The sequence below is a fragment of the Labeo rohita genome, chromosome 22, assembly GCF_022985175.1.
Source record: "Labeo rohita strain BAU-BD-2019 chromosome 22, IGBB_LRoh.1.0, whole genome shotgun sequence".
NCBI lineage: Eukaryota > Metazoa > Chordata > Actinopteri > Cypriniformes > Cyprinidae > Labeo > Labeo rohita.
Window position 1 is genome coordinate 43,882,377 of NC_066890.1, and position 27,167 is coordinate 43,909,543.

General features: G+C 37.6%; 1 protein-coding gene across 1 annotated transcript; it reads right to left on the reverse strand.

Annotated features, from left to right (window-relative positions):
* Window positions 1-1,571: 1,571 nt before the first annotated feature.
* Window positions 1,572-24,562, reverse strand: cacna2d2b (calcium channel, voltage-dependent, alpha 2/delta subunit 2b). Its single transcript, XM_051094468.1, has 37 exons — window positions 24,506-24,562; window positions 23,928-24,044; window positions 23,789-23,848; window positions 23,209-23,253; window positions 22,784-22,907; window positions 22,577-22,708; window positions 22,425-22,482; window positions 22,143-22,193; window positions 21,357-21,456; window positions 20,576-20,737; window positions 18,310-18,420; window positions 18,042-18,120; window positions 17,841-17,890; window positions 15,940-16,029; window positions 15,749-15,814; window positions 15,593-15,667; window positions 15,253-15,327; window positions 14,965-15,036; window positions 14,675-14,746; window positions 12,247-12,308; window positions 12,086-12,162; window positions 11,931-11,991; window positions 11,719-11,816; window positions 10,999-11,089; window positions 10,855-10,917; window positions 10,664-10,767; window positions 9,422-9,520; window positions 9,207-9,298; window positions 9,043-9,090; window positions 8,879-8,950; window positions 8,606-8,758; window positions 8,447-8,499; window positions 8,263-8,318; window positions 7,141-7,267; window positions 6,951-7,060; window positions 6,725-6,807; window positions 1,572-4,123 (listed from the first exon to the last, which is right to left on the reverse strand). The coding sequence occupies exons 1-37, from the start codon at window positions 24,560-24,562 to the stop codon at window positions 4,022-4,024; spliced, it is 3,147 nt and encodes a 1,048-aa protein (XP_050950425.1). The 3' UTR covers window positions 1,572-4,021.
* Window positions 24,563-27,167: the final 2,605 nt, after the last annotated feature.

Consider the following 27,167-nt stretch of genomic DNA (forward strand, 5'->3'; position numbering starts at 1 on the left):
TGCTGTGAAGGTGAGCATCACCTGCTCTGTTTAACCTGAAACAAATACTCTGATGAGTAGATTAATAAAAGTATAAATATCGAAATATCTAAATGAAAATACACTAAATATCTTTAAAAAAAAAAGTTAAGCAAACAAAATATTTTAATTAGTGCTGGGCAACAATTAATCAAGATTAATCACATCCAAAATAAAAGTTTTTGTGTACATAATATGTGTGTAGTGTGTATATTTATTATGTATATGTATAATACACACATATGCATGTATATATTTAGAAAAATATATTGTTTATATATTATATTTCTATGTAATATAAATTAGGTATTTTGCACTCCAAACTCATACAGAATAACATTTGCAAGTGTTTGTATAAATATAAAATACATGAAATGCATGTATAAATACATTTAAATACATGTATATATTTGTATTTTAAATACATTTAAATACATGTATATATATTCAAAATATGTACTGTATGTGTGTGTGTGTGTGTGGTACAATACACACACACACACACACATGTTTGTTTTTGTGAATTGTGGGGACTTTCCATAGACTTCTATAGATTTTATACTGACCAAACGATATTGTCTATCCCCTAACCCAACCCTAACCCTAAACCTAGCCCTCACAGAAAACATGTTTACATCGTTACACTTTCAGACAAACATCATTTACTATTTTTAATAATTTTTTAACATTGTGGGGACCGCAGGCCGGTCCCCACAATGTCAAAAATTTCAGGTTTTACTATCCTTGTGGGGACATTTGGTCCCCACAATGTAGCAAAAACAAGTACACACACACACACACACACACATATATATATATATATATATATATATATATATATATATATATATAAAAAAAAAAAATCTGTTTTGCAATTTTAATTGCAATTAATCTTTGCCTCAAACTAATTTTAATAAATAAAAATCTAATTATACAAAATGAAAATAAAAAAATAAATAAAAACAATTCAAAAAATTTAAAATATAAATCAATTAAAAAACATACTTTTATGAACAATAAAACATATATGAGAAAAACTGGATACAAAACGATTAATCACAATTAATCACATTCAAAATAAAAGTTTTTGTTTACATACTATATGTGTGTGTACTGTGTATATTTATTATGTATATATACAGTAAATACACATACATGTATATATTAAGGAAAATATGTTAGATTTATATATAAAATATCTATATTTATATATAAATTATATACAAGTATAAATACATATACATACAAATATCTTTTAAAATATACACGTGTGTGTTTTCATATATACATAATAAATATACACAGTACACATATAGTATGTAAACATAAACTTTCATTTTGCAGCCCTATAAAAAAAAAAATAAAAAAAATAAAAAGTTTATTTTTCTTTACAGGGCAAGGAAGCAGCCAAGTAAAAGCTCAAGCTTAGATCACCACAGGAAGTAATCATAAAATATCATTACTTGCAGTTGATTTACTGCTGTAATAAAAACCCACTGTTCTCATTTATCATCAAACACATACTGGAGTAAAAAATAAAAATCCATACCAAGTTGACGTGAAAAATATGAATGTCTTTATCTCACCAATTCTCTTATAAACATCTCCCAGAAGTGAATGACACAATATGATACAAAGTTAGCCTTTCTTGATAGATTTGTGCCATCTGTACAAAATGAAGTGATATGGAAGACCGCAGAAAGGGAGGAAAAACCCTTTCACATAGTTAACAAACATCTGCAGAACAAAATTAAAAAAACAAAAAACAAACAAAAAAAAGAATTAAAACATTCCTATTCACATCATTAAATTCATTGTAACACAGAGAAATTTTTACATAAAGACAATAGTATAAATACTCTTATTGGCATGAAATAATACTGTTAGAACGCTCATAAGCTCACATACGAACATTAAGCCGATATTCAAAGACAAGCCTGAATCAAAGTCATCCAAAGAAAGCGGCTCAATACTGATTTCATGCTCTCTTTACACTAATTCAGTAGCGCTCACTTGCATTTCAGCGTAGTTGACATAATTCAAAGTATTGCTCAAGCCATTACGATACAAAATACGTCAAGCGAAACCCTTTCAGTTCAATCCAGAAGAATCTCCACCCATTCATTTGGAAGTACAGTTGTTTTGGAAGTGTGGCCACATTAAAAGATGAAATACCACCAACTAATTTTTTTTTGTCTAAGTGGACCTTTAAAATGTTATATATAATCACTGAAAAGCAACAAAACATCTGCGATAAAATCCAAAACATTTCAATAAAAGCATGAAAGCGTTCACACTTGATACATTTCGCAAGCAATATACACACCGTATCTTTTAAATTAAATCAAAATAAATACACACCGACCCTTGGATAACATCCACGGACTCGTTAAGAAGATAAAGTCGGTCCGGCTCTAAGGGTCGACAGTCCTTCCACTAAATGTCCTAAAATCATGAAGTTTAATAGCAGTTATCATTTTTTTCCCAGCATGCAGCGGGACATCGAGACATCAGCTTGCATTCCATTTCATTAAAACACACTGGATTCGATCAAGCCAGTGTGGAATAACCATATTTACATCAGAAAAAAGTTAAAACCATTTGAGTGACTTTCTAAAGACAGAATCAGTAGAATATGTATAATAAACCCATACGGAACGCTAAAAGACGAGCACGGGCGAGTCTCACAAGAAACACCCCAAAATCAACAGAAAAACACCCCAAAACTCATGAAAAGGGTATTTGTAGGAATATTTTTTGCATTGTGACATTATTTGAATGTTTTTTAGTGCCGTCAAATCGATTAATCACAATTAATCGCAATTAATCGTGATTAATCACATCTAAAATAAGAGTTTGTGTTTACATAATATACGTGTGTGCTGTGTATACTTATATACACATATATTTATGTAAATATACACAGCGCACACACACGTTATGTAAACACAAACTTTATTTTGGATGCGATTAATCGTGATTAATCGATTTGACAGCACTAGTTTTTTTTACTACTTGAATAATCATAAATTAAGGCAGTATAACAAATGCTACTGTAAAAATATGTTTATCCCCACATTACGGCAATAGGAAAAAGTGTTGTTTTTTTCACATTACGGTAATGAAATTTTGGAGGGAAAAATGTGCTTTTAAAATCCTAATGATCCTAAAAATGTGCTTGATTTTCTTCATGTGCCATTTCCTATTCATATCTTTTGATTTTGGGGTGAAATATGAAGTTTTGCCAGGTTTCATGACATTCACCCTTATACTGTAAACATTCAATACCGTGTCTTTCTCCAGCATTCATTCAGGGTCAGTCGAATCCACGTCCAGTGCTATTGTTGGTCCTTTCGGACAAGTGCGCCAAGGCACTGTTGGGTAACAAACCAGGCAGCAGTTTGTAGACACAATATATGTCCTTAAAACATTCGACAAAAGCTCCAAATGAACACGAAACGAAATCTAAATCATCTTCTTTTTTTTCTTAACGAAGCAGTTTGCGATAATACAGCATTCTCTCTTGACAAGGAAGCTTCAAAAACCAATATTTCAACGAAAGCTGCGCGTCCCCAGCGTTTGAGCATCCACGGACGTCAGGGTTTGGCACTAAATCGAGAACGAAGCAAGACTCAAATAAACACACAATGCGAGATTGTGATAATAACCGTCAAAACTCGTGTCATGTTTCATTGTTTTGAAACAAACCAGGTCCATTCCTGTATTTGGCAAGCAAAAATACTTCACGGCAGCAGAAAGATTGTTTTTTTTTTGTACGTTTTCCAAATATAAAGGTGAAATGATTTTAAACAGTTGTTTTTTTGGATCTGCACAATGTCGGGGGTACTAAGACACGTTTTCCCATCATGCTCTGCTGTAACGGCACACAGCTGGAATGCACCTGACGATGAGACAGAGAGCTGGAAAACCAGGAGAATGTTGGGAGGGGACCGGAGCGGCGTACGGATGAGGGACAGGAACACCGAAGGCAGTGGGACTCAGATTACAATCGTAGAATGAGGTAAAGCCACAATAACTGAATCCAGACCAGAACTTGCATCGGACAGTGTAAAGAGTGAGCGCTGCCACACTCCGATGTGTTCTCCTGCCAGAAACACAGACAAACAGAGAATGTTTAGGTTAACATTCACAGCAGACTCTCCATCAACAAAGCCAAGTTGTTTTTCCTGGTTGCTAGGGTGTTGCTATGCAGTTTTAAGGTGTTCCAATTGCTATGTGGTCCCTAGGGTGTTGTGAGTGGTTGCCAAGATGTTGCCATGTGATTGCTAGAATGTTCTGGTGGTTGCAAGGACATTGCTATGCAGTTGCTAGGGTGTTTTGGGTCGTTACTTCCATTAGAGTTGGTCGTATTGCTTAGGATGTCACTATGTGGTTGCTAGGGTGATTTAGGTGGTCGCAAAGGTGTTGCTTTGTGCTTGCTTGAGTGTTCTTGGTAGTTGCTAGGATGTCTTGTGAGGCTGTAAAGGTGTTTTGGGTGGTTACCCAGATGTGGTTCCTTAAGAGCTCTTTGTAGTTGCTTAGGGTGGTCACTATGTGGTTGCTAGGGTGTTTTAGGTGGTTGCCAGGATGTTGCTATGAGATTGTTTGAGTGTTCTTAGTAGTTGCTAGGATTTCTGCATGGAATTGCTAGGGGTGTTTTGGGTGGTTACCCAGATGTGGTTCCTTGAGAGTATTCTTTGTAGTTGCTTAGGGCATCACTATGTGGTTGCTAGGGTGTTCTAGGTGGTTGCCAGGATGTTGCTATGTGCTTGTTTGAGTGTTCTTGGTAGTTGCTAAGGTGTTCACATAAAGTTGTCAAGGTGTTTTAGCTGGTTAGACAGATGTGGTTCCTTGTCAGTTCTTCGTAGTTGCTTAGGGCATCACTATGCGGTTGCTAGGGTGTTCTAGGTGGTTGTGAGGATGTTGCTATGTGCTTGTTCAAGTGTTTTTGTAGTTGTCAGAGTGCTTCGGGTTGTTACACAGATGTAGTTGCTTGAAAATTCTTTGGAATTGCTTAGGGCGTCACTATGCGGTTGCTGGGGTGTTATAGGTGGTTGCCAGGATGTTGCTATGTGCTTATGTGAGTCTTCTTGGTAGTTGCTAGGATGTATCCATGAGGTTTCTATGGTGTTTTGGGTGGTTAACCAAATGTGACTACTTGAGAGTTATGTGGCTGCTTAGGGAGTCAATATGCAGTTGCTTGGGTGTTTTAGGTGGTTGCTAGGATGTTGCTACATGGTTGTTCAAGTGTTTTTGGTATTGCTAGGATGGCTGTATGCAGTTGTTAGGGTGTTTTGGGTGGTTACCCAGATGTGGTTCTGTGGGAGTTCTTGGTTGTTGCTTAGAGCATTACTATTCAGTTGCTATGGGTGTTCTAGGTGGTTGCCAGGATGTTGCTGTGTTGTAGTTGCTTAGGATGTCACTATGTGGTTGTTCGAGTGTTCTTGGTAGTTTCCAGGATGTCTGCATGCAGTTGCTAGGGTGTTTTGGATGGTTACCCAGATATGACTGCTTGAGAGTTTTTGGTAGTTGCTTAGGGCATCACTGCAGTTGGTAGGGTGTTCTAGGTAGTTGGCAGAATGTTTCTATGTAGTTGCTTAAGTGTTCTGTGTGCTTGCTGGGTGGTTGCTATGTGGTTTGTTCTGGGTCACTGGTAGCATGTTACTATGCCGTTGCTGAAGTGTTCTTTGCATTTTCAGGAAAACATGCATTTTTTAGGATGTTCTGGGTGGTTTCCAGGACTTTGCTGTGTGGTTGCTAGGGTGTTCTGGGTGGTTGTCAGGATGTTGCTATGTGGCTTCTAAGTTATTCTAGATAGTTGACAGCACATTCCTATGCAATCACTTGAATGCTCTGTTTGGTTGCCAGGATGTCATGTGGTTGTTGGTAGTTACTTAGAATGTCACTAAGTGGTCGCTAAAGCATTCTAGGTGGTTGCCAGGATGTTGCTATGTGGTTGTTTGAGTTTTCTTGGTAGTTTCTGGGATGTCTACATGCAGTTGCTAAGATGCTTTGGGTGGTTACCAAGATGTGGTTGCTTAAGAGTTTTAGGTAGTTGCTTGGGACATCACTATGCAGTTGCTAGGGTGTTCTAGTGTGGTTGCCGGGGTGTTACTATGTGATTGCTTGAGTGTTCTTGGCAGTTGTTAAAACGATGTTATGCATTTTATAGAGACACTTCTGTGCGATATGGATGGTTTGCACGATGCTGCTATGCAGTTGCTTGAGTGTTCTGAGTGGCTGCCAAGAAGCTGCTCTGCAGTTGTTAGGGTGTTCTGAATGGTCGACAGGACATATTTATATGATTCCTCAAGTGTTCTGGGTGATTGCCAGGATGTTGCTATGTGGTTAATAGGTGCTCTGGGTGGTTGCCAGGAATTTGCTATTCGGTTGCTAGGGTGTTCTGGGTAGTTGGCAGGACATTAGTATGTGATTACATGAGTTTTCTAAGTAATCACCAGGATGTTGCTGTGCGTCTGAGTGCGACTTTACTATGTGATTGCTTTGAGAGCTTTGGCTGTTTGACCATGTGGCTGCTGGGGTGTTGTGGGCAGTTGCCAGTAGGTTACAATGTTGCTGCTAGGCTCTTCTGGGTGGTTGCCAGGATGTTGCTATGTGATTGCACAAGTCTTCTGGATGAATGTTGTCTACAAAATATCAATTATAGAACCAAACAAACTGATCAGAGCAACAGACAGCACGTCACCTCTGAGTTATAGTCAAAGCATTTGTCAGGTCCTTTCCGATAGCGTGCAGAGTTTAACACCTCACACGGGTTTTCTTCTTGAGCTGGAGAAGACAAATTAAGGAAACGCCACAAGCTCCATCTGTCATCCATCCATCAATCAAGCACAGATGACAGCTGAGAACACAGTATTTCAAGGATAAAAGCAGATCTGTGAATGTTGCGGGATTATGAGAAGGAAGGATACACTTTGTTCTGACAGGTAGGAGTTTCTCGATCTCACAAGAGCTGCAGGGCAGCGTCTCCGCCACCACAAACAACAGATTCGTGTTTTCTATACGCTTGGCGTGGAACAACCTGACAGAAAGAGAGATTGTGTTAAGAAAAGTGAGTGTTAAAATGCACAAAAAACTATTTAGACACACACACAAACAAACCTGGAGCAGTTCCCACAATCCTGCAGCACGTTGAAGGAATTGGTGGTGTTGGTGAAGTAGAACTGACTGTGAACCGTCACACAGCTGCTGCTCCCTTTAGTGTCTGAACTCTCAGCCCAGACGTCTTCTAAAAGACACAATTGTGCATAATGCAATCCCAGAAAGCTCATTTATAAATATATTTTATGAAGCATCACTAGAGAATGTCTAATTAAAATTTATGAGCAGTGTATTTATTGAGCTTTGGAGAATTGGCTCAATAGTTTAGCGGCGCGTTAATGTTGTTTGTGTGATTGTGCACTGTTGCATTATGGTTAGTATGCTATTCTGGAAGGTCCTGATGAAAAAAGTCACCATGAAATCAAAAACTGCAATGGTATTGTATTACAATTTTTACACAGTGTTAAAATATTCATTATACGTTTTTTCACATGATTTTTTTTCCACGGTTGCGACAACATACAATCTGAGGTTCATTCATGTGTATTTCATGCTATAACTTGCAAAGATTGATTAACATTTGAGCTCCTAGAACTACAGGTTCTACAGTGATCTGTCACATTAAAGAGCCTCAAAAATGATATTTATTGTTTGAATTTCTTTAAAAAATGACAAAATTTGAAAGCTGAGACTTTAATAAAAGTAACCTGCTCTGTCTTGTTTGTCTGCGTGTCATCAGTGTCCTCTTTGCTCTGCAATGTATTTTTCACACAGCACATGAACAGATCATCTCTTCTTCTTTACTACTAGTTGTAGCATGAAATAAACACAAGTGAACATTAGTGTTATGCTGTCTCAACTGCGAAAACACAACAATACAACATAGTCAATTGACGTTAATCTGTTTGAGTTTTTGTTTGTCAGACAAAATGGTTGATTTGGTCTTATGATTAGTCAGATCGCCAATCAATCAAACTCCAGGCGAAGGTTAAAAACCCGCCAGAAGCTGTTTCACTCAAATAAACGTCACAATAGGGAAAAAACAACTATTGCAACTTCCGTTTCATGCTGATTTTAAACTAGCCTAGGCTGGTCTTAGCTGGTTTAAGCTGGTTTCTCAGTCTGAACAGCTGAAGAGTGGTCTATAAAACCAGAAAAAGAAGGCAGGAAGATGCATCAAACCTGTTGTGAACCAGCTGCTGTAGATAAGTCCATAAAGGAACTGTTGCAGAATAGACCTGAAAGAAAACAGCGACATTAATATACAAGTATCTGAATAATATAACTGATTTATGAAACCAGAGATGTCTGATGTTAGAAATTTCATACAGGGAATGTTTTAGCAACATAGTGCAGATGTACTCACCACGCCGCTGCTGACGTCCACCAGGCCAGGCTGAGAAAATCAGCAATGGATGGCTAAAGAGAATAAAAATACTTTCAATTTAAAAATACTTCTGTATTTTGTAATTTAAAGGACTGTAGTATCATGTGATGGTTCTCCATGAACTAATCGGTTTCTCACCACGTAGAATCCTCTGTGTCCGGCTCCCGTGTGGCTGCTGGCTGTCGGCTCACAGGCTGACTGATACTGGAAAGTCTGATGACGGGCGTAGATCGAGTTGTTGTAGAGTGCGAACATCAGGTAGGGGTCAACCTCGCCGAAGAACAAACCCACCTGAGACAGACGTGGACATAAAGACAAACTCAGAATGGCAGATTGATATGATTTTAATTGGTTAATCTCAACATTTTTTTGTGTGTCTGACAAAAATAGGAAAAAATCTGATCATCCAACCTTTTTCCAGTGATCTCTCTGATTGGACATCACCAGAAAACCTCCGTCATCGATCAGGTAACAGAGCAAATCCTGAAATGTATAATAATATCTACATTCAAGACCAGAACTACTAACACGATGGTCAGTAATCATGCAGAATTATTGTGTGCAGGTTCTCTCACATCGCTGTTCACTTCACAGTCCATCTCACAGGATCTGGAAGGGCCGCACTGCACAACACAAACAGGAAGTTACGATATCTCACCACACTCGTGCCAGTACAAATGAACATAATGTTAGAAGACAATGTTTTTTTTCCACAATTCTTTTTTCCAAACAGTTGTACCTTATGTGCAGCCTGTCTGCTGTCTGATACGTTGCTAGCGAGGATCTTGAACTTGTCAACCCAGGCCTCCAAATCCAGCTTAACGCCGACCACTAAAAACAGGAACACAAGATTAAAAACCGTCCGAGACAGACCACATAATTGCTTCTAAAGAAATGCTTGCTGGTTTATCAGAGAGGAAAGAAAATAAACAAGCTGTTTGCAGAGAAACACACCTGCAGGCCTCATTGTTTTGCCACTGATCACAACCTCCACGGCGGTGGTGACCAAAATTCCCACAGTGCCGTTCTCTGTGATTAACAGATCATCCATAGCTAGACACAAACATGAGAGACATTAAAACAGTGGGAAACTTTCATACAGGGCTAAACATCACACATATTAATGTGTAAAGCCAACATGAGCTCAAAATTGGAGTGCACGGTTTTGGTCTGAAGTACCACAAGTGCAAGGACATTTGTGTATCTCAAAAAACATGGCCGCCACTGGCAGACGAATTTTGAGCACCTGTTAGACAAGGTTAATGGAGGCCGATTGGAATGAAACTCAGTGGGACTGTTCATCTCATGGCCCCAAAGGTCTAAGAGAAATTTGAAAGAAATCAGCCACCTGGGGGCGATATCACATCTTTGTCCTCATTCCGGACAACTTTGCATCTGGAACCACTGCTGTCAATCGAATTGTTTGTTCAATGATAGAGAGGATGTAAAAACCTACTTTTGTCTTTAGACTCCCTAGGCCAATAATTAAAAACTATGAAAAAAAAGCTGAAATTCACCCTTTGGGAAGCTATAATGGGGTTGTTTAGAAAAGGGGCCTATCTACATTTCCCCAAAACCCTATAAAGCCTAAAGGAAAACTCAAAACTTCACGAAAGCTAAGCATATGCGACAGGTGATTCTAAACAAGCATGCAAAGTTTTAATGGGATTGGACCACAGCTGGTGCTATACTGGTCATATATATTAAAAACATCATATTTCTATGGTAAATTACCTGGATTTGCCAATAATGCTTTCTTGATCATTGAATTAAGGTGGTTTAACCCCCGTAATCACTACTTGCAGCTATCTTTATTATAGTAACTGAAAAAGAGATGTATTTATAATGAATGCTTAAATATATCTTAATCAATATTGTAATATTTAATTAGAGCTGTAATATTTAATAATCATTGCTCTAATTTTTAGTAATTTATATTTTATTATTGAATTAGAGCTTAATAAATAGTAATGAATGCTGTAATATTTAGCAATCAATGCTGTTATATTTAGTTAAATGATGATGGTGATGATGCAATGATGCAAATTAAAAATATTTTTAAAAAATGCATAAATAGATGATCAAAGAAAATATAATTCGTAACATCATTCGATATAGCTCTTGTTAAATTTTCCAGTGGACTTCATCAGTGCTCATCAGTGACTAATTCGATTATTGATTTGGATGAGGACTCACAGGTTCGTGTTGGTGCTCGAAAGATGTAGCCTTTGTTGTCCAGAGTGCGACGGTAGAAGTTTGAGTTTAGAGGTTCAGGGTCTTCATCCCATGATTCAGCAGCTCTGAAACACACACATATATGACGATATATGATGAATTGTAATTATAAATGAGTGTACGTTAGCCCAGTCAGAAGCTCCGTCACTCACATGTTGGGGTAAACGCGCGTGACGCCTCCATTGGTGGACGCGAACAGGGCCAGGAAGCCGTACCTGCAGAGAACAGACTGTCCAATCAACAGTTGAATCCACTTAATACAGTAAATCAACAGACTCTGTTGGAAGGGGTCTTACGTGTTAAGATCTTTGTTCTGCCAAACGCGCGAGGCAAGCTGCCAGAGGATCCCAGAATCCAAAATCAGGTTATGAATGAGACCCTGATCACCTGTAACCACGATTGGAGACAAAAGCTAAATTCATCCTTGTGAGGCATCTTCACATTTCAGATGGCGAAAATATAAAATGATTAAATTATTAAAATTTAATTTTAAGCTCATGATGATTCATTAATTCATTATGACTGCTGTGATTAGTTTTTGCCAATATAATACTGTTATTTAATCATGGGTGATAAAAAAATAATATAAAATCAGCTCTGTAATACATAATTATAAAAGATAAAAAATTTCGCAATCAATACTGCATAAAAATAATTCCATTTAATTGCGAAAATCAATGGTTTAATATGTATTAATGCCTAAAGCTGTAATATCAATTCTGTAATATTGCTAAACATTTAATTATAGCTGTAATATGCTGTAATGAAAGTTAAAATATTTTTCAATCAATGTTGGAATATTTTGTTAGAAATAAATGTTTAGTAATATTTATTAATCAATACTGTAATATTTACCTAGAGCTCTATATTCCATCAGAGCCCCCCAAACATGCTGCTATATTATTTTATTATATATTATGTTATGTTTAATATCAAGCACTTAATACTCAATTATTATTCCTGTAACACGTACAGTGCTGGTGTCGTCCTCTGAGCTGGAGGTGAATGTTACTTACAGTCTTCAGATTCAGGTGAGATCTCCACCATCAGAGACAGGAAGTCCGCCAGGAACTGTGTGTTATTCTCAGCCATCTGCAGACGCTTGCAGTATTCTCTATATATAGGGAGAGAAAGAATGAGAGAGAAAGTGGATGACTATCTACACAAAACACAATATCTCAAATATTTAACAGAGAAAATAGCATAACGGATGCATATATGTATGTACCTGGGAGCTAGAAACACATGACCAGCCGACTCAAATGAGTTCGGCAAAAGAGACTGTAAATCTGAAAGAAACGCAGGAGAGATGATTTATTATATGAAACATCAAGATCACTAATCTGACATTAAACACCATCCATATTAAATAAAAAGACTCACACTGCAGCTGTAGCATAACATCGCTCAGATCAGCCTGGATGTAATATTCACTGTACGGAGGAAGTACCAGTCCCAGACTGCAGGGGGCGGCGCATGAAAATTAAATAGTTAACATGTTCAACGTCACACTGGATGATCTGAACAGTTGAATCACCTCGTACCTGTAATCAGTGTCGTTAATGGGCGTCCAGGTGTACATACGTGTGACGTCGTCAATGTAGCGCTGCAGGACAACATTTCATTATCAGACCTTGTCGTGCAAAAATTATAACCTTTTTAGACATTTACTCACCCTCAGACCTTCCAAGATGTTGATGAGTTTGCTTCTGTTTTAGAACAGATTTGGGGAAATGTAGCATTGCATCACTTGCTCACCAATGAATCTTCTGCAGTGAATGGGTGCCGTCAGAATGAGAGTCCAAACAGCTGATTAACACATCACAATAATCCACAAGTAATCCACACCACTCCAGTCCATCAGTTATCATCTTGTGAAGCAAAATGTACCATGTTTGTAAGAAACAAATCTGTCATTAAAGCATTTTAAATTTAAACTTCTGGCCAAAATACCAGCCCGTAATCCATAATAACACTTTCTGTAGTGAAAAAGTCCATCTCTTGTTGCCCTCTAACATCAAAATCCATCTTATTTTATGACTGTTTTTAACAGTTTTTCGAGTTTCGAGCTTGATTTGTGCATATTTCTCTCCTGATTTAGATTAAACAACTTTTTCCACTGGAGAAAGTAATATTATGAATATAGTACTCATATTTCAGCCAGAAGTAACCCAGCTAACAGGGAATGTTCCCGACTTTCATTAACATTTTTTCAAAGGTATTTAAAGGTTAAGGACAGAACATTCTTAAAATAATGTTTATAGGATGTTCTAATAATACCGTTAATAATTGTTGATTTACATTCTCGTAACATTAAGAGAAAATGTTCTTATAACAACCTCTGTTTTTTAATTTTTATTTTTTGTTATTTGTACACAATTTAGGTCCTTGTAGAAAATGTTCTTAGAACAACATTCTCTAAACATTCTTTTGATGTTATTTGTATACGAGCAAGGTTCTCGTAATGGTAAGAGTAAACATTCTTAGAACAACAATCTCTAAATGGTCTTTTGATGTTATTTGTACATGACTAAGGTTCTCATAATGGTAGGAGAAAACGTTCTTAGAACAACATTCTCTAAATGTTCTTTTTTTTAAGTTATATTATGGGGCTTTTTTGTGCCTTTAATGGACAGGACAGTAGAGGGAGCAGGAGCAGCAAAGGACCTTGAGACAGGATTCGAACTCGGGTCACTGTAAGCACAAATGTGTTATATGTTAGTGCACTAACCACAAGGCTATTGGTGCAGACTCTCTAAACATTCTTTTGATGTTATTTGTATACAACTAAGGTTCTCATAATGGTAAGAGAAAATGTTTTTAGAACAACATTTCTGGAACGTTCTTTTTGATGTTATTTGTACACGGCTGAGGTTCCTGTAGAACAACATTCTTGGAACTTTTGATGTTATTTGTACACAATTGAGGTTCTTGTAATGGTAAGAGAAAACTGTCATAGAACAACACACTCTGAATGTTCTTTTGATGTTATTTGTATATGATTGAGGTTCTCTTAATGTTAAGAAATAATGTTTTTACAACAACATTCTCAGAATGTTTTTTTATGTTATTTGATCATGATAAAGGTTCTTGTAATGGTAAGAGAACTTAATTGATTACATTTGTATCTCTGAATTTTGTTTATTTCTTCTTAACCGCATTAACACACATTGGGGGAAGGCCAATTTCACATCTTCAATTAACCTCACCTGCATCTTTTTCTTGGACTGTGGGAAGACACCAGATTAAACCCACACTGACACATGGAGAATATGCAAACTTCACACAGAAAGACCTCTTGACCCAGCCTTGAACCAGGTACCTTCTTAATGTGAGTTTTCATAACTTAGTTTCATAACGTTTTTATAACTTAGTGGGAGTTTTAGCAAAACATTCTTGTAACACATTTTTGTTAGCTGGGAATGCTTTGAAGTGGATTTGTTTCTTACAAACAAGTAGCTTCACAAGATGTTAACTAATGGACTGGAGTGGTGTGAATTACTTGTGTATTATTGTGATACACTCTATGGGCTCTCATTTTGACGGCACCCATTCACATAGATGAGCAAGTGATGTAATGTTAAATTTCTTCAAATCTGCTCTGATGAAGAAACAAGCTCATCTACATCTTGTATGGCCTGAGGGTGAGTACATTTTCAACTAATTAAAATTTTTGTGTGAACTATTTCTTAAAGTATTTCAAATGAGTTTTAACAATGAAATTTATGTAGATGCCACACTTTTTATGCAAACACTTGAATAAATTTGTGTTTGTTTTAACATCAACATTAAACTATATACATGTTACATATTCAGTCTGTAATGAAATTATGCAAATTGGGATACATATCAGTCATACACATGTAGATCAGAAGTTTGAATCTGTGATTTTGAGCCATTTATAGAAAGTCATGTCCCAGATATCACACATGTCCTAGTTTCATCTACCACATTAACTGCACACACACTTGCCTCGTCCATCGATTTAATTAGTGTTTTGATCGTCATCTCTCCCGATCGGCCGTCAATCATTTGCCGGCGAATCTAGAAAAGACAGAAAGCAGATGTTACAACTTATCCATGAGCTCCTGCTGATTTAACAGAAATGATCAGACAACTGATTCAGCTGACCGTCATATTTAACACATGAAGTGAGTGTGCCGGTGCCGCCCACACACTGAAAACAATGATTCATTTGTTATGAACAACAGAGAAAGAGTTCAACAAGGACAATCAGGACTTTAGGGGAGTGAAGACTGTACCTCCTGTTTGCTGCTGTCTTCTACTTCTGCATCCAGGAAGTCCAGCGTCACAGGCTCTGGCAAATCCTCCTCCTAAAACCAGACAAACATCAGGATAAATCAGGGTTATTACCATTAAGTAAAACTGGAAAAAAAAAAAATATATAAAAAAAAAAAAAAAATATATAAATATAAAAATACAAAAATACATTTAATTAACACAAATTACATTATATCAATTTATAAAACACAAATAAGTGTGATTGTGGTGTAATTTCTGATAGAGCCAACTGAGAATCAGAGTCTTACTCGAGGCTGAAGGTTCGGATGCATCAGCACGTATCCATTAGGGTCAATGGCAAAGATGTATCCGTTTGCTCCCAGCTACACATAAAGAGAAAGAAGAAGAGAGTCTGTGATAATGTTTTCTGTGTTTTTTTTTTTTTTGTTTTTTTTTTTTTGTGGAGGGATAAAAGACTAGCATTAAAAAGAGTTTTTCAGTAGCCAGTGACTTATATTATTATAATATACAGTATAAATCAAAGATAACAAATGAAACATTAAACATTTTTTCTTTATATTTACTTTTTATTAGCCACAAAATCCCCAAAAACTAAAATGTTAAAATAGCTAGTGTGATAGACTTCACCTTGTATTGTGGTGTGAGTCTCTTCAGCTCATCCAGATGAACGTCAACCCCCATCACTCCTAAAATCAGCTGATTCTAAACACACAAACACGTCCGTCAACGATATGAACACAAGAGCTCATTGTCAGTGCTGATCTGTCATTGACTGAGCGTCACCTGAGAGTTTCCGTCCACAGTGAGGTTGAACACCGGCATCGTCCCTGTCACCACCAGCCCCAAACCCTGTAAAATGAACCACACCACATAAACTCAATAAACTCACAATGTTTTCTGAGGCATCAGAGTATGATGAAACCAGAGCGAGCCGTATGTTTCACACACAGCGGGCGGGTCGAAGCAACTCTCACCAGTGCGTCCTGATAGACGTTGGTCCATTGCACCTGCTTGGCACTTCTTCCTGCCAGAACCATGGGGCGGCCCAACACGTCCAGATATTCCTGCCACACACATTCATTTAAGCATTTTACCTTTCATTAATACGCCATTTGTGTTTGGCAAAAATCTTATAGACACATTGATAATTAAAAAAAAAAAAAAAAAAAATGTTGTATTATTAGTAATGTTAGTAAAACACTTAAAACTGCAAGACAAAAAAAAAACTGTAAATTTAGTTGAAATAATAAAGGCATGTTTTCCACACTTTTTTAAAAATGAAATAACACAAGGAATAATGATATTGATTTTAATGGGGGGAAAAAAGAGTTATTGTATGTACTAATATAACAATACATACTAATAATCATTCATATTAACCCATATGTCTTTTTATATAAGACAAGTGTCAACCAAAGACTTCAACCATGAACATTTTTGATGCGCACAAATTTTCTGAACCAAATCAGTAACAAATCGATTCCTTAAAATGAACAATTTGGACAGATTCACTGAAATTAACATATAGTAAATGTATCAGTTCTCTGAATTCTGAATAATACTTGTGAACTGAGAGATGAGTGAAGTGCATAAATCGTAAAAAACAAATCAGTTACAAATCAATTCACTGAAATAAAAAGATTGACAAAAAACCCTTTTCAAATTAAATGTTTTTGCAAAATATTGAATTTTTTGTTTGAATCACACTATTAAAGCATTGGTTGCTCATAAGCTTCAGTCACAAAATGTTAATTCAAGCAAATGTCATATAAAACAACTTTTTTCACTGAAATGGATCAAATGTCTCAAATGACTCAATGCAATTTGAATCAGTATGAATCACCACTATTAAAGTGTTTTGTTACTCTCAAACTTGTGAGTTGTGAGAATGAACATTTTGTGAGTGAAGCACATATTGCAAAAAAAAAAAAAAACAGTTATGAATCGATTCATTAAAACTTTTTTTTTTCACTAAAATGAATCAAATGTACCAACCCAATAACGTTGAATCAGTTTAAATCACACGATTAAAGTGTTTTGTTGCTCTTATACTTGTGAGTTGTGTGAATGAACATTTTGTGAGTGACGCACATGTCGTATTAAACAAATCAGCTATAAATCAATTCACTGAAACAAACATTTTCTCACAGAAATGAATCAAATGTACCAACTCAATGAAAATTGAATCAGTCTGAATCACACCATTAAAGAGTTTTGTTACTCTCAAACTTGAGCAGCATGAATGAACATTTTGAGAGTAAAGCACATATTCTGTATAAAACAAATCAGTTATGAATTGATTCACTGAAACTTTTTTCAGTGATATGAATCAAATAAACTCAACTCAAGGAAATCTGAACCAGTTTGAATCGCACTATTAAAGTGTTTTCTTACTCTCAAGCTTGAGTTGTGAACTAACATTTTTGAGTCATATAAAACAAATAAATTCCGAATCAATTCATTGAAACACTTTCCACCGAAATGAATCAAATGTACCAAATCATCTCAATAGTGTGTATCAGTTTGAATCATACTACATATAAAGTGCTTTATTCTTTTCAGCTATTTTTGATTGAAGCACATATGCAAAATAAAACAAGTCATTTACAAATTAAATCACTGAACACTCTGACTCACTCACAAAAAATAAATCAAGACATATCAGCTCAAATGTTTTTTTGCTCCTGAATTTTAAATCATTTTGAATCATACTACTCTTGCACCACATATTTGTGATTTGCAAGACATTAAAACGATCAAGGAAAAAATAGCTACATTAAAACTCAAAATCAAATGAATATTCACTGAATGAATATGTTGCTTCATTTTATATTGCCATCATTAATGTGTGTGTGTGTGTGCGTGTGTAACTCACCTGGGTGTTAATCCTTATAGCACAGATGGAGCGGATCTCAAAATAGTATCCTGCCGAGACATAGAGACGCTCGATGAGATGTCACATGTAATTTCTGTACAGTTCAACATGCATCACCATATAAGTCAACTTATATGATCACAGCATGGGCAGATATTTTTGCATTTTAATACATCCCCTCCAAATGAGCAAGTGTTTTACCCTTATTAGCACATGCGATCCACTGCAGTGGAGTGACATCATAATTGTGCTGCCCCACCGAGAACGTGAACACGCGGACCTGCAGAGACCATCACATATCCCACAATTACCCCGGCAAATTAGACAGGAAACGAGCGGTTTCACTGGAGGAAAGGGCTAATTATGAGGAACAAACACTTCCAGAGGACAACGGCACACTAGAAATACACAACGCTCAACAGAGAATGAAGATAGAAATCATAATGTGTCATGTGAAATGGTATCGAACCGTCTTATTGGGCCAGTTGTACTGCTCAAAGATGTCCTGAGCTCTGTCCTCCCCTCCGTCAGTAAATAACATGATGATTTTATTACAGTTGGCTCGAGGAACATTTGTCTTCTGCGGGAGAGAATGAGAAACAGAATGAGAGGACATTAGAATAATGGGTCCAAAGCAAAAGAGCAAAGAAATAAATCATGACTTTTCTTTAATCAAATGAGCTGTCATTTTTGTTGTGGCCTGGTTTATATTTTTGCATCAAGCTAACTCCGCCCACAGTGAAATATCATTGGAGGATTTAAAAAGCAGAAATTTGATGATTATAATTTAAAGGGATAGTTCACCCAAAAATGAAAATTCAATCATTAAAGGAGAAGTCCACTTCCAAAACAAAGATTCACATATAATGTACTCACCCCCTTGTCATCCAAGATGTTCATGTTTTCTTTCTTTAGTTGTAAAGAAATTATGTTGGTTGTAATGCGGTTGTAATTACCAGCCGAAAACATTTATCTAGTGTAACATTTTTTTAATAAATGTAATGGAATTTATATACTTTTTGAACACCAAACTGCCTGGACTGTTTTTGTTCGGCTTCAAATGAGTTAGGGGAATGCAGTTGTAAACTCCCATTTCAGTTCTCCCTCAACTTCGAAATAGCCCTTATCACTGTTTTACATTTTTTTTAATAAAATTTGAATAAAATTTAATTTTAAAAAACTGCTAACACCAAACTGCCTGGGATGATTTTTAAATGATTTTTGACAGTTGAGGGAGAAAATCCCATCTCATGTTCTCCCTCAAGACAAGATTTAAATTGTGTTTTCTTTTTGAAAATAATCTTCAATCATGTTCACTTTGATAAGACCCTTCTGCAGCGATGTAGGATGATTTTGAAATGATTTTTGAAGTTGAGGGAGCAAATACATTTGGGATCATTTTGAAGCCACATTTAAACTGGCATTTATTTTGGAAGTTCAAAACTGGGGCACCATAGCAGTCCATTATATGGAGAAAAATGCAGAAATGTTTTCCTCAAAAAACATAATTTCTTTGCGACTGAAGAAAGAAAGACATGAACATCTTGGATCACAAGGGGCTGAGTACATTATATGTGAATCTTTGTTTTGGAAGTGGACTTCTCCTTTAATTACACACCCTCATGTCGTTTCAAACCTGTAAGACCATTTTGTCTTCGGAATACAGATTAAGATATTTTTAATGAAATCCGAGATCTTTCTGACCCTGCATAGACAGCAACGCAACTGACACGTTCAAGGCCCAAAAGGTAGGAAAGACATTGTTAAAATAGTCCATGTGACAAAGTGGTTCAACCGTAATATTATGAAGCTATGAGAATACTATTTGTGTGCAAAGAAAAAAAAAATAAGACTTTATTCAACACTTCCATTTATTCTGTGACAGACTCTCCTGTGTGTTCAGGAGAGTACCAAGAAGTTGTTATTTTTGTTTTCTTTGTGCAAATTATTCTTGTAGCTTCATAAAATTCAGGTGAACCACTTATGTCACATGGACTATTTTAATGATGTCCGTACTACCATTCTGGGCCTTGAACATTTCAATTTTCGTTTTTGGGTGAACTATCCGTTTCAGAAAGCTTTTGGATTTTAATTCTTCTATCTTAACTTAATATCTAACACTCCAAAGATGAACAAAGGTTTTATGGGTTTTAAACACGATGAGGGTGAGCAATTAATGACAGAATTTTAATTTTTGGGTGAACGATCCCTTTAAGGAAGCTTTTATGTTAATTCTTCTGTTCCCACATTATTCGTATCAACTGAGGCATAAATATGATGCATATTTTGCATGTTACGAATCAGGTACTATATGGGTTTAGTATAGAATTATTAAGTTATGGTTTAAATTACACCATGTCAAGACTGACTCAAGAAGTCAAAATGTATATGTAAATTTTAAAGGCATTAAATTAGTATTTTTACAGTTGTTTTAGAGTTTATGGTGTTCCTTTATGGCAATGAAGTTGTAAAAATGTATAAATACACAGAAAAAGATTAGTAAGTGTTTTTTTTTCAGCACTAAAATTATGTTAACACTTATATTATAGCTGTATTATTGTATCTGAACAGTATTTTAATGTTTACAAATTGGCCCCATTCATTTGCATTGCACGTTCCTCACTGTTTTGGAACTTTGGCGTTGCCAGCTTTACAAAAAAATGTTCCTCACTGTAACCTGCATATTATGCAACAAATTTTGTTGATCGGCTTGTGTAAATTGTGTTCAGACTCACATTAAGCAGCTGGTTGAAGGCAAAGTGAAAGCCGGATTTGTAATCGGTGGTTCCTTTGGCTTGCATCTGCTGCACAGCTTCTTTAAAGATCTTCTTATTACGGACATTCGCTTGAACCAGGTGCTTAAAACAGGGCACCACTGCCTCGGCCTTCTCATTGAACTATGACAAGAGAGAGAGGGAAAATGTAAATGTACAGGCTCAGGAATTTAAATAAATAACCAAAGTGACTATTTAACACATAACTAGCATATTTACCTTAATTATAGGTTACTTTATCCATTATATCTGCAAATATTTTGGAGTATTTTATCAGTTTTGTCAATGGCCAATTCACTTTTTTCTGTTAACCAAAATTTTTGGTGAGTTTTAGTAAAAAATACAGCATTTATTTTTATATGTTTGTGCCCAGCAGGTACACAATGTCATAAGACACTGATATTTGGTTAAATTTGGTTGCAAAATGTTATGTCAGTTCAATATCTAATGTCACAGTTAATTTGATGTCCAATACCGACGTCAGTGGATGTTGATATTTTGTTATTTTTATAGTTTGTCATATACTGACGTCAACTCGATTTTCATTCTCAACCAAAATTCAGCATTTGTCTGACATCAACCTGTCATTTTATTAGCATCCAGTGCCTGCTGGGTGTCTTTTTCTACATGTTTATATACTCCTGTGGACAACTTGGCTAGGTATCGTCCATGAAAATCCAAATTGAGCTTTCAAATGAAAACGCTACTTTCAAAATCCAACAATCAAGAGTAGCTGACTGACCCTGGCCACGTTGACGTAATCATCGTCGGAGAGCGTGTCGAGCATCTCCGTTACTGAAGCTTTGATCAGTTTGAGAGTGAGTCCACTGACACTTCCGCTCCTGTAAACAGAAAAAATGTTGATGTTAAAGGAATACTTCACCCAAAAATGAAAATTCTGTCATTAATTACTCACCTTCATGTCATTCCAAACCCGTAAGTCCTTCGTTCATCTTCAGAACACAAATTAAGATATTTTTGATGAAATCTGATCCTGCGTAGACAGCAAGGGTCTTACCACGTTCAAGGCCCAGAAAGGTAGTACGGACATTGTTAAAATAGTCCATGTGTCATCAGTGGTTTAACCATAGTTATGAAGCTACGAGAACATTTTTGTGTGCAAATACAACAAAAATAATGACTTCATTCAACAATTCTTGAATGTCATGAACGCGTCAAAGACTGATACAGAAGAGAAGAAATTGCTAGACAAGATGTCATTATTTTTGTCTTTTTTGTGTAAAAAAAAGTATTCTCGTACCTTTATAAAATTAAGGTTGAACCATTGATATCACATGGACTCTTTTAACAATATTCTTACTACCTTTCTGGGCCTTCAACGTGGCAGTTATATTGCTGTCTGTGCAGGGTCAGAAAGCTTTCGGATTTTAAAAATATCTTAATTCGTGTTCTGAAGATGAGCTTACGGGTTTGGAACAACATGACGGTGAGTAATTAATGACAGAATTTTAATTTTTTGGTGAACCAAGCAAACATGCAGCTCACAACAGGACACGCAAATACTCACACGTCAACAAGGATGACCATATCTTTGGGCGATGATGCTCCTTGAATGTACCTTTTGAAAACACCAACATGATTTTGAGTATTAAAATCTGCTAAGCCCCACCCTCAAATTTAAATCAACCAATCAAAGCCTATCAATGGTTTCTACAGATGTAAACTATGTACAAAAAAGCAGATTTAGTGCAGTTTTATTGGACTGTTTAACATCTAATCAGAAGCCTCCATATGCAGTAACTGGTTCACTGGAAAAACAAGAATCAAACATTACTATATATATATATACCAGGGTCTCCGTCGTACATCATAAAGGTCAATCTTATCCGGTGCTCTCCAGGGAGCAGCTACAAGAGAAAATACTCATTTGAAACATATGTGGTCTCAGGCTGCAATCCGATTGGTTGGTTTCACAAATCAGAACTTCATGCACAGAGTTACCTGGGTAGTATCTCGTGACACCGGTGGCGCTACCAAACGCTTGCCAGAGCAACGACGGATCGTCTCTACTGTTCTCTATAAAGACTCGCTCTAACGCTTGCGTCCAGTTCAGCTCATTCAGAATCACCGGAGCTACAGACAGACAGACACGTCATGAACGCTCATTGACTCATTCAGAGATCTAATAGCATCAGTCTGGTTCCTCACCGCCTTTGTAGATGTCTGTGGGGATCTGGACGGCGGTGTGTGAGTAATTCACATGGTTTTTGAAGTTCGGATCGTACACAAACTCCAGTTTCAATGACATCTGGGAATCAATGTCCTCACCGTCCTGATGGGAATCATGATATAATCAGAGTCCATTGTTTCAGCTTCAGTCTGATCTTCAAAATCAGTGTCATATGGTGATAAATGAACATGCAAAATAGTAGTTTTGGAGTTAGAAGTTTGAGCAACCACCTTCTAAAATGAAATAAAATGAGTATGAATGCATGAATATTTCCTGTAAAATATACCAAGCATCATTTTCCTTTACATTACATATGCTTTTCTCCACTTTCAAACCATGAAAATCCACAAATACAAGATTTTTACATGTTTTCCACATGGGCAATAGATAGACATGTACTCACATAGTCCATCTCTGCTTTAGAGTTATAATATTCAATATTTTCCTCCTGAAATAAACACACAGAACAGAAATACAAAAACCTGCTGTTTAAGATCAGTTTGAGAACCTGAAGATTCAAATACAGATGTCCTCCACATGACAAACTCTTAGTTCAGCACAATTCACTCATGGTCAGTCGAGCTGAACAGCTCTAATGAGTCAAATCAGTCAGAAAAATGAGACGTCACTATCTATTGGGTTTAAACGGACCCTCCAGCTACCGACTCACAGAAATCATGACTCACATTGTGTGTGTGTGTTTGTCTGTAAAGCTCGGGATCAGAGAAACATAGATGTGAATGTCAGAGGAAAAGGAGCATCAAGTTTCGCAGATGGGAAAAAAGTGCAGCGTTTGATTCAAAAATGAAATGCTTAGTCGGTGCAGTTCATTGTAATGAATCAACACAGGAGTCACTGGTCAGAATCGACTCGGATGACTCACTCACACGTGCAAAAGCAATGTTAAAAATGAAATTTTTAAACTGAGTGAAAAGTATTGCGGAATGCATAACCATAAATTGGTGATGTTAAAGTCGTCTGACCTTGATTCCATCCTGCCAACGATGATCTTTCTGAAGACGCTCTGCTTCACTCGCAAGTTTCTGATGGAAAACATGGACCAGAACCATCAAAATGAATACTTTACGAAGAATGTGTGTGAATTTGTGTGCGTCTTCTTACCTCAAGCGCTTTGCGTTTCTTAGCCAGCAGTCTCTCGATGTCAGTCGCAACTTTCTCTACAATGTCTCGAGGGTTATTCCTGACCAGGCTGAACTGTCTTCTCTTCTCACTGTAGAACTAAAAGCAAAAACAGTAAAAAAGGTTAAAAATATTTTACTATTCAAAATAACTGTTTTCTATTTGAATATATTTTAAAATGTAATTTATTCCTGTGATTTCAAAGCTGAATTTTTTTGCATCATTATTCTAGTCACATGATACTTCAGAATTCATTCTAATATTCTGAATTACTGTTAAAAAACATTTATTATTATTATTATTACACTAAAAACAGCTGAGTACATTTCTTTCAGGTTTGAGTTTAAAAGAACAGCATTTATCGGCCTCATCTTCTGTAACGTTATAATTGTCTTTATCATCACTTTTGATCAATTTAAAGCATCCTTGCTAAATAAAAGTGTTATTTTTTCTATGCTGCTGAAGCAAGTTGGAAATAAACTGTGCAGGAAAGTGGGTCCCCAGGAAAATGCTCTATGCTCTAAACATTTCAACTTTATTCTCAAAACATTTTGACTCACAGTGAGAGATGGCGGGCTGGTGTGGGCTTGCTTATACCGCCCCAGTTCAGCCACCATTTGTTGGAGTTTTCCCCAGTGAACAAGAGGGTCGCCTCTTTGCACCTTTGGGTCAGGGATAGGTCTGTCAAAGTTGCTTGTCCTTATGGGCCAAACGGCAGTGCAGAGTCTGCCTTCTTGGAGTCTTTGGGAAAGGTGCTGGAAGGTGCTCCAACTGGGGACTCGGTCACTCTACTGGTGGACTTCAATGCCCACGTCGGCAATGACAGTGATACATGGAGATGCGTAATAGGGAGAAGCGGCCTCCCCGATCTGAATCCGAGTGGTGTTTTGTAGTTGGATTTCTGTGCAAGTCACAGTTTGTCCATAATGAATATCATGGTCGAGCATAAGTGTGTCCATCAGAACATGGCATCAGAACACCCTAGGCCAGAGATCAATAATCCACTTTATGGTCATTTCATCTGACCTCCGGTCATTTGTCTTGGACACTCGGGTGAAGAGAGAGGCTGGGAACGTCTGGCTGAACCATGTGTCAGAAGGATTTTCAACTCTCACCTCTGGGAGAGCTTTGACCAGATCCCAAGGGAGGCTGGAGATATTGAGTCCAAGTGGACCATGTTCTCTGCCTCCATTGTTGATGTGGCTGTTAGGAGCTGCGGCTGTAAGGCCTCCAGTGCCTGTCATGGCAGCAATCCACAAACTCGGTGGTGGACACCGGAAGTAAGGGATACCGTCAAGCTAAAGAAGGAATCCTATAGAGCCTGGTTGGCTTGTGGGACTCCTGAGACAGCTGACGGGTACCAACAGGCCAAGCGTGCTGCAGCCCGGGTGGTCGTGGAATCAAAAACTTGTGCCTGGGAAGAGTTTGGGGAGACCATGGAAGAGGACTATTGGTCTGCCTCAAAGAGATTCTGGCAAACCGTCTGGCACCTCAGAAAGGGGAAGCAGTTATTCACCAACACTGTTTTATAGTGGAAGTGGGGAGATGTTGACCTTGACTGGAGATGTTATCAGACGGTGGAATGAATACTTTGAGGATCTCCTCAATCCCACTGACACACCTTCCACTGAGGAAGCAGAGATGAAGGACTCAGGGGTTGATTCACCCATTACCCAAGCTGAAGTCACTGAGGTAGCTTTGCAAGCTCTGCAGTGGCAAGGCTTCGGGAGGATGAGATCCACCCTGAGTACCTCAAGTCTCTGGATGTGGTGGGGCTATCTTGACTGACATGCCTCTGTAACATCGTGTGAAGGTCGAGGACAGTGCCTCTGGACTGGGCAACTGGGGTGATGGTCCGTCTTTTTAAGAAGGGGGACCAGAGGGTGTGTTCCAACTATAACGGGATCACACTCCTCAGCCTTACTGGGAAAGTCTATGCCAGGGTACTGGAGGGAAGAATCTGGCCGATAGTAGAACCTCAGATTCAGGAGGAACAATGCAGCTTTCATCCAGGCCGTGGAACACTGGACCAGCTCTATGCCCTCACTAGGGTGCTCGAGGGTTCGTGGGAGTTCACCCGACCACTCCACCTGTGTTTTGTGGACCTGGTGAAGGTGTTCGACCGTTTCCCTCGTAGCATTCTGTGGGGGGCGCTCTGTTAAGGGCTGTCCAGTCTCTGTACGGCAGGAGCTTGGTTTGCATTGCCGGCAGTAAGTCAGACCTCTTCCTGGTGCATGTTGGACTCCAGCAGGGCTGCCCTATGTAACAGTTCTGTTTGTTATCTTTATAGACAGAATTTCTAGGCACAACCAGGGGCCGGAGGGGGGCTGGTTCGAGGACCACAAGATTTCATCTCTGTTATTTGCTGATGATAATGTCTTGTTGGCTACATTGGGCCTGGGCCTGGACCTGGACCTTCAGTGTGCACTGGGACAGTTTGCAGTTGAGTGTGACACAGCAGGGATGAGAATCAGCACAAGTCTGAGCCCATGGTGCTTGACCTGAAAAGGATGGCTTGCCCTCTCCAGGTTGGAGGAGAGTTTTTGCCCCAGATGGAGCAGTTTAAGTATCTTGGGACTTGTTCATGAGTAAGATTGACAGACAGATTGGTGCAGCGGCAGCAGCAACACAGTCGATGTTCTGGTCTGTTGTAGTAAAGAAGGAGCTCAGCGTAAAGGGAAGCTCTTGGTCAACCAGTCAATCTATGTTCCTACTCTCACCTTAAAATGACCCAAAGCTCATGACCGAAAGGACAAGATCTCAGATAAAAGCGGCCAAAATGAGCTTCCCTCACAGGGTGGCAGGGCACCCTTACATATAGAGTGAGCTCTGTCACACAGGAGGAGCTCAGAGTAGAGTCACTGCTGTATAATATTTGAGATAGTGTATTTAAAATATAACATTATTTCAGATAAATGCTGATCTTTGGATCTTTCATAAAAGGATCCTGAAAAAAAAAAAGTATTTATAATTTTAAATATTGATAATAATAATAATAACAATAATAAATGTTTCTTGAACCACAAATCAGCATATTGAATGATTTCTGAAGAATCACGTCACACTGAAGACTGGGTCCATGGAGAGAATCCATCAGCCTGGGGGGAAACGGTGAGCGAGCTGCATGTTTGTTTTTTGCATTATTAATGCACATTGCTGGGAAACCCGTGTAACTTCCTGTCAGATGTGACGCACTAAAAATAAACTCATTTTGCAGTGATT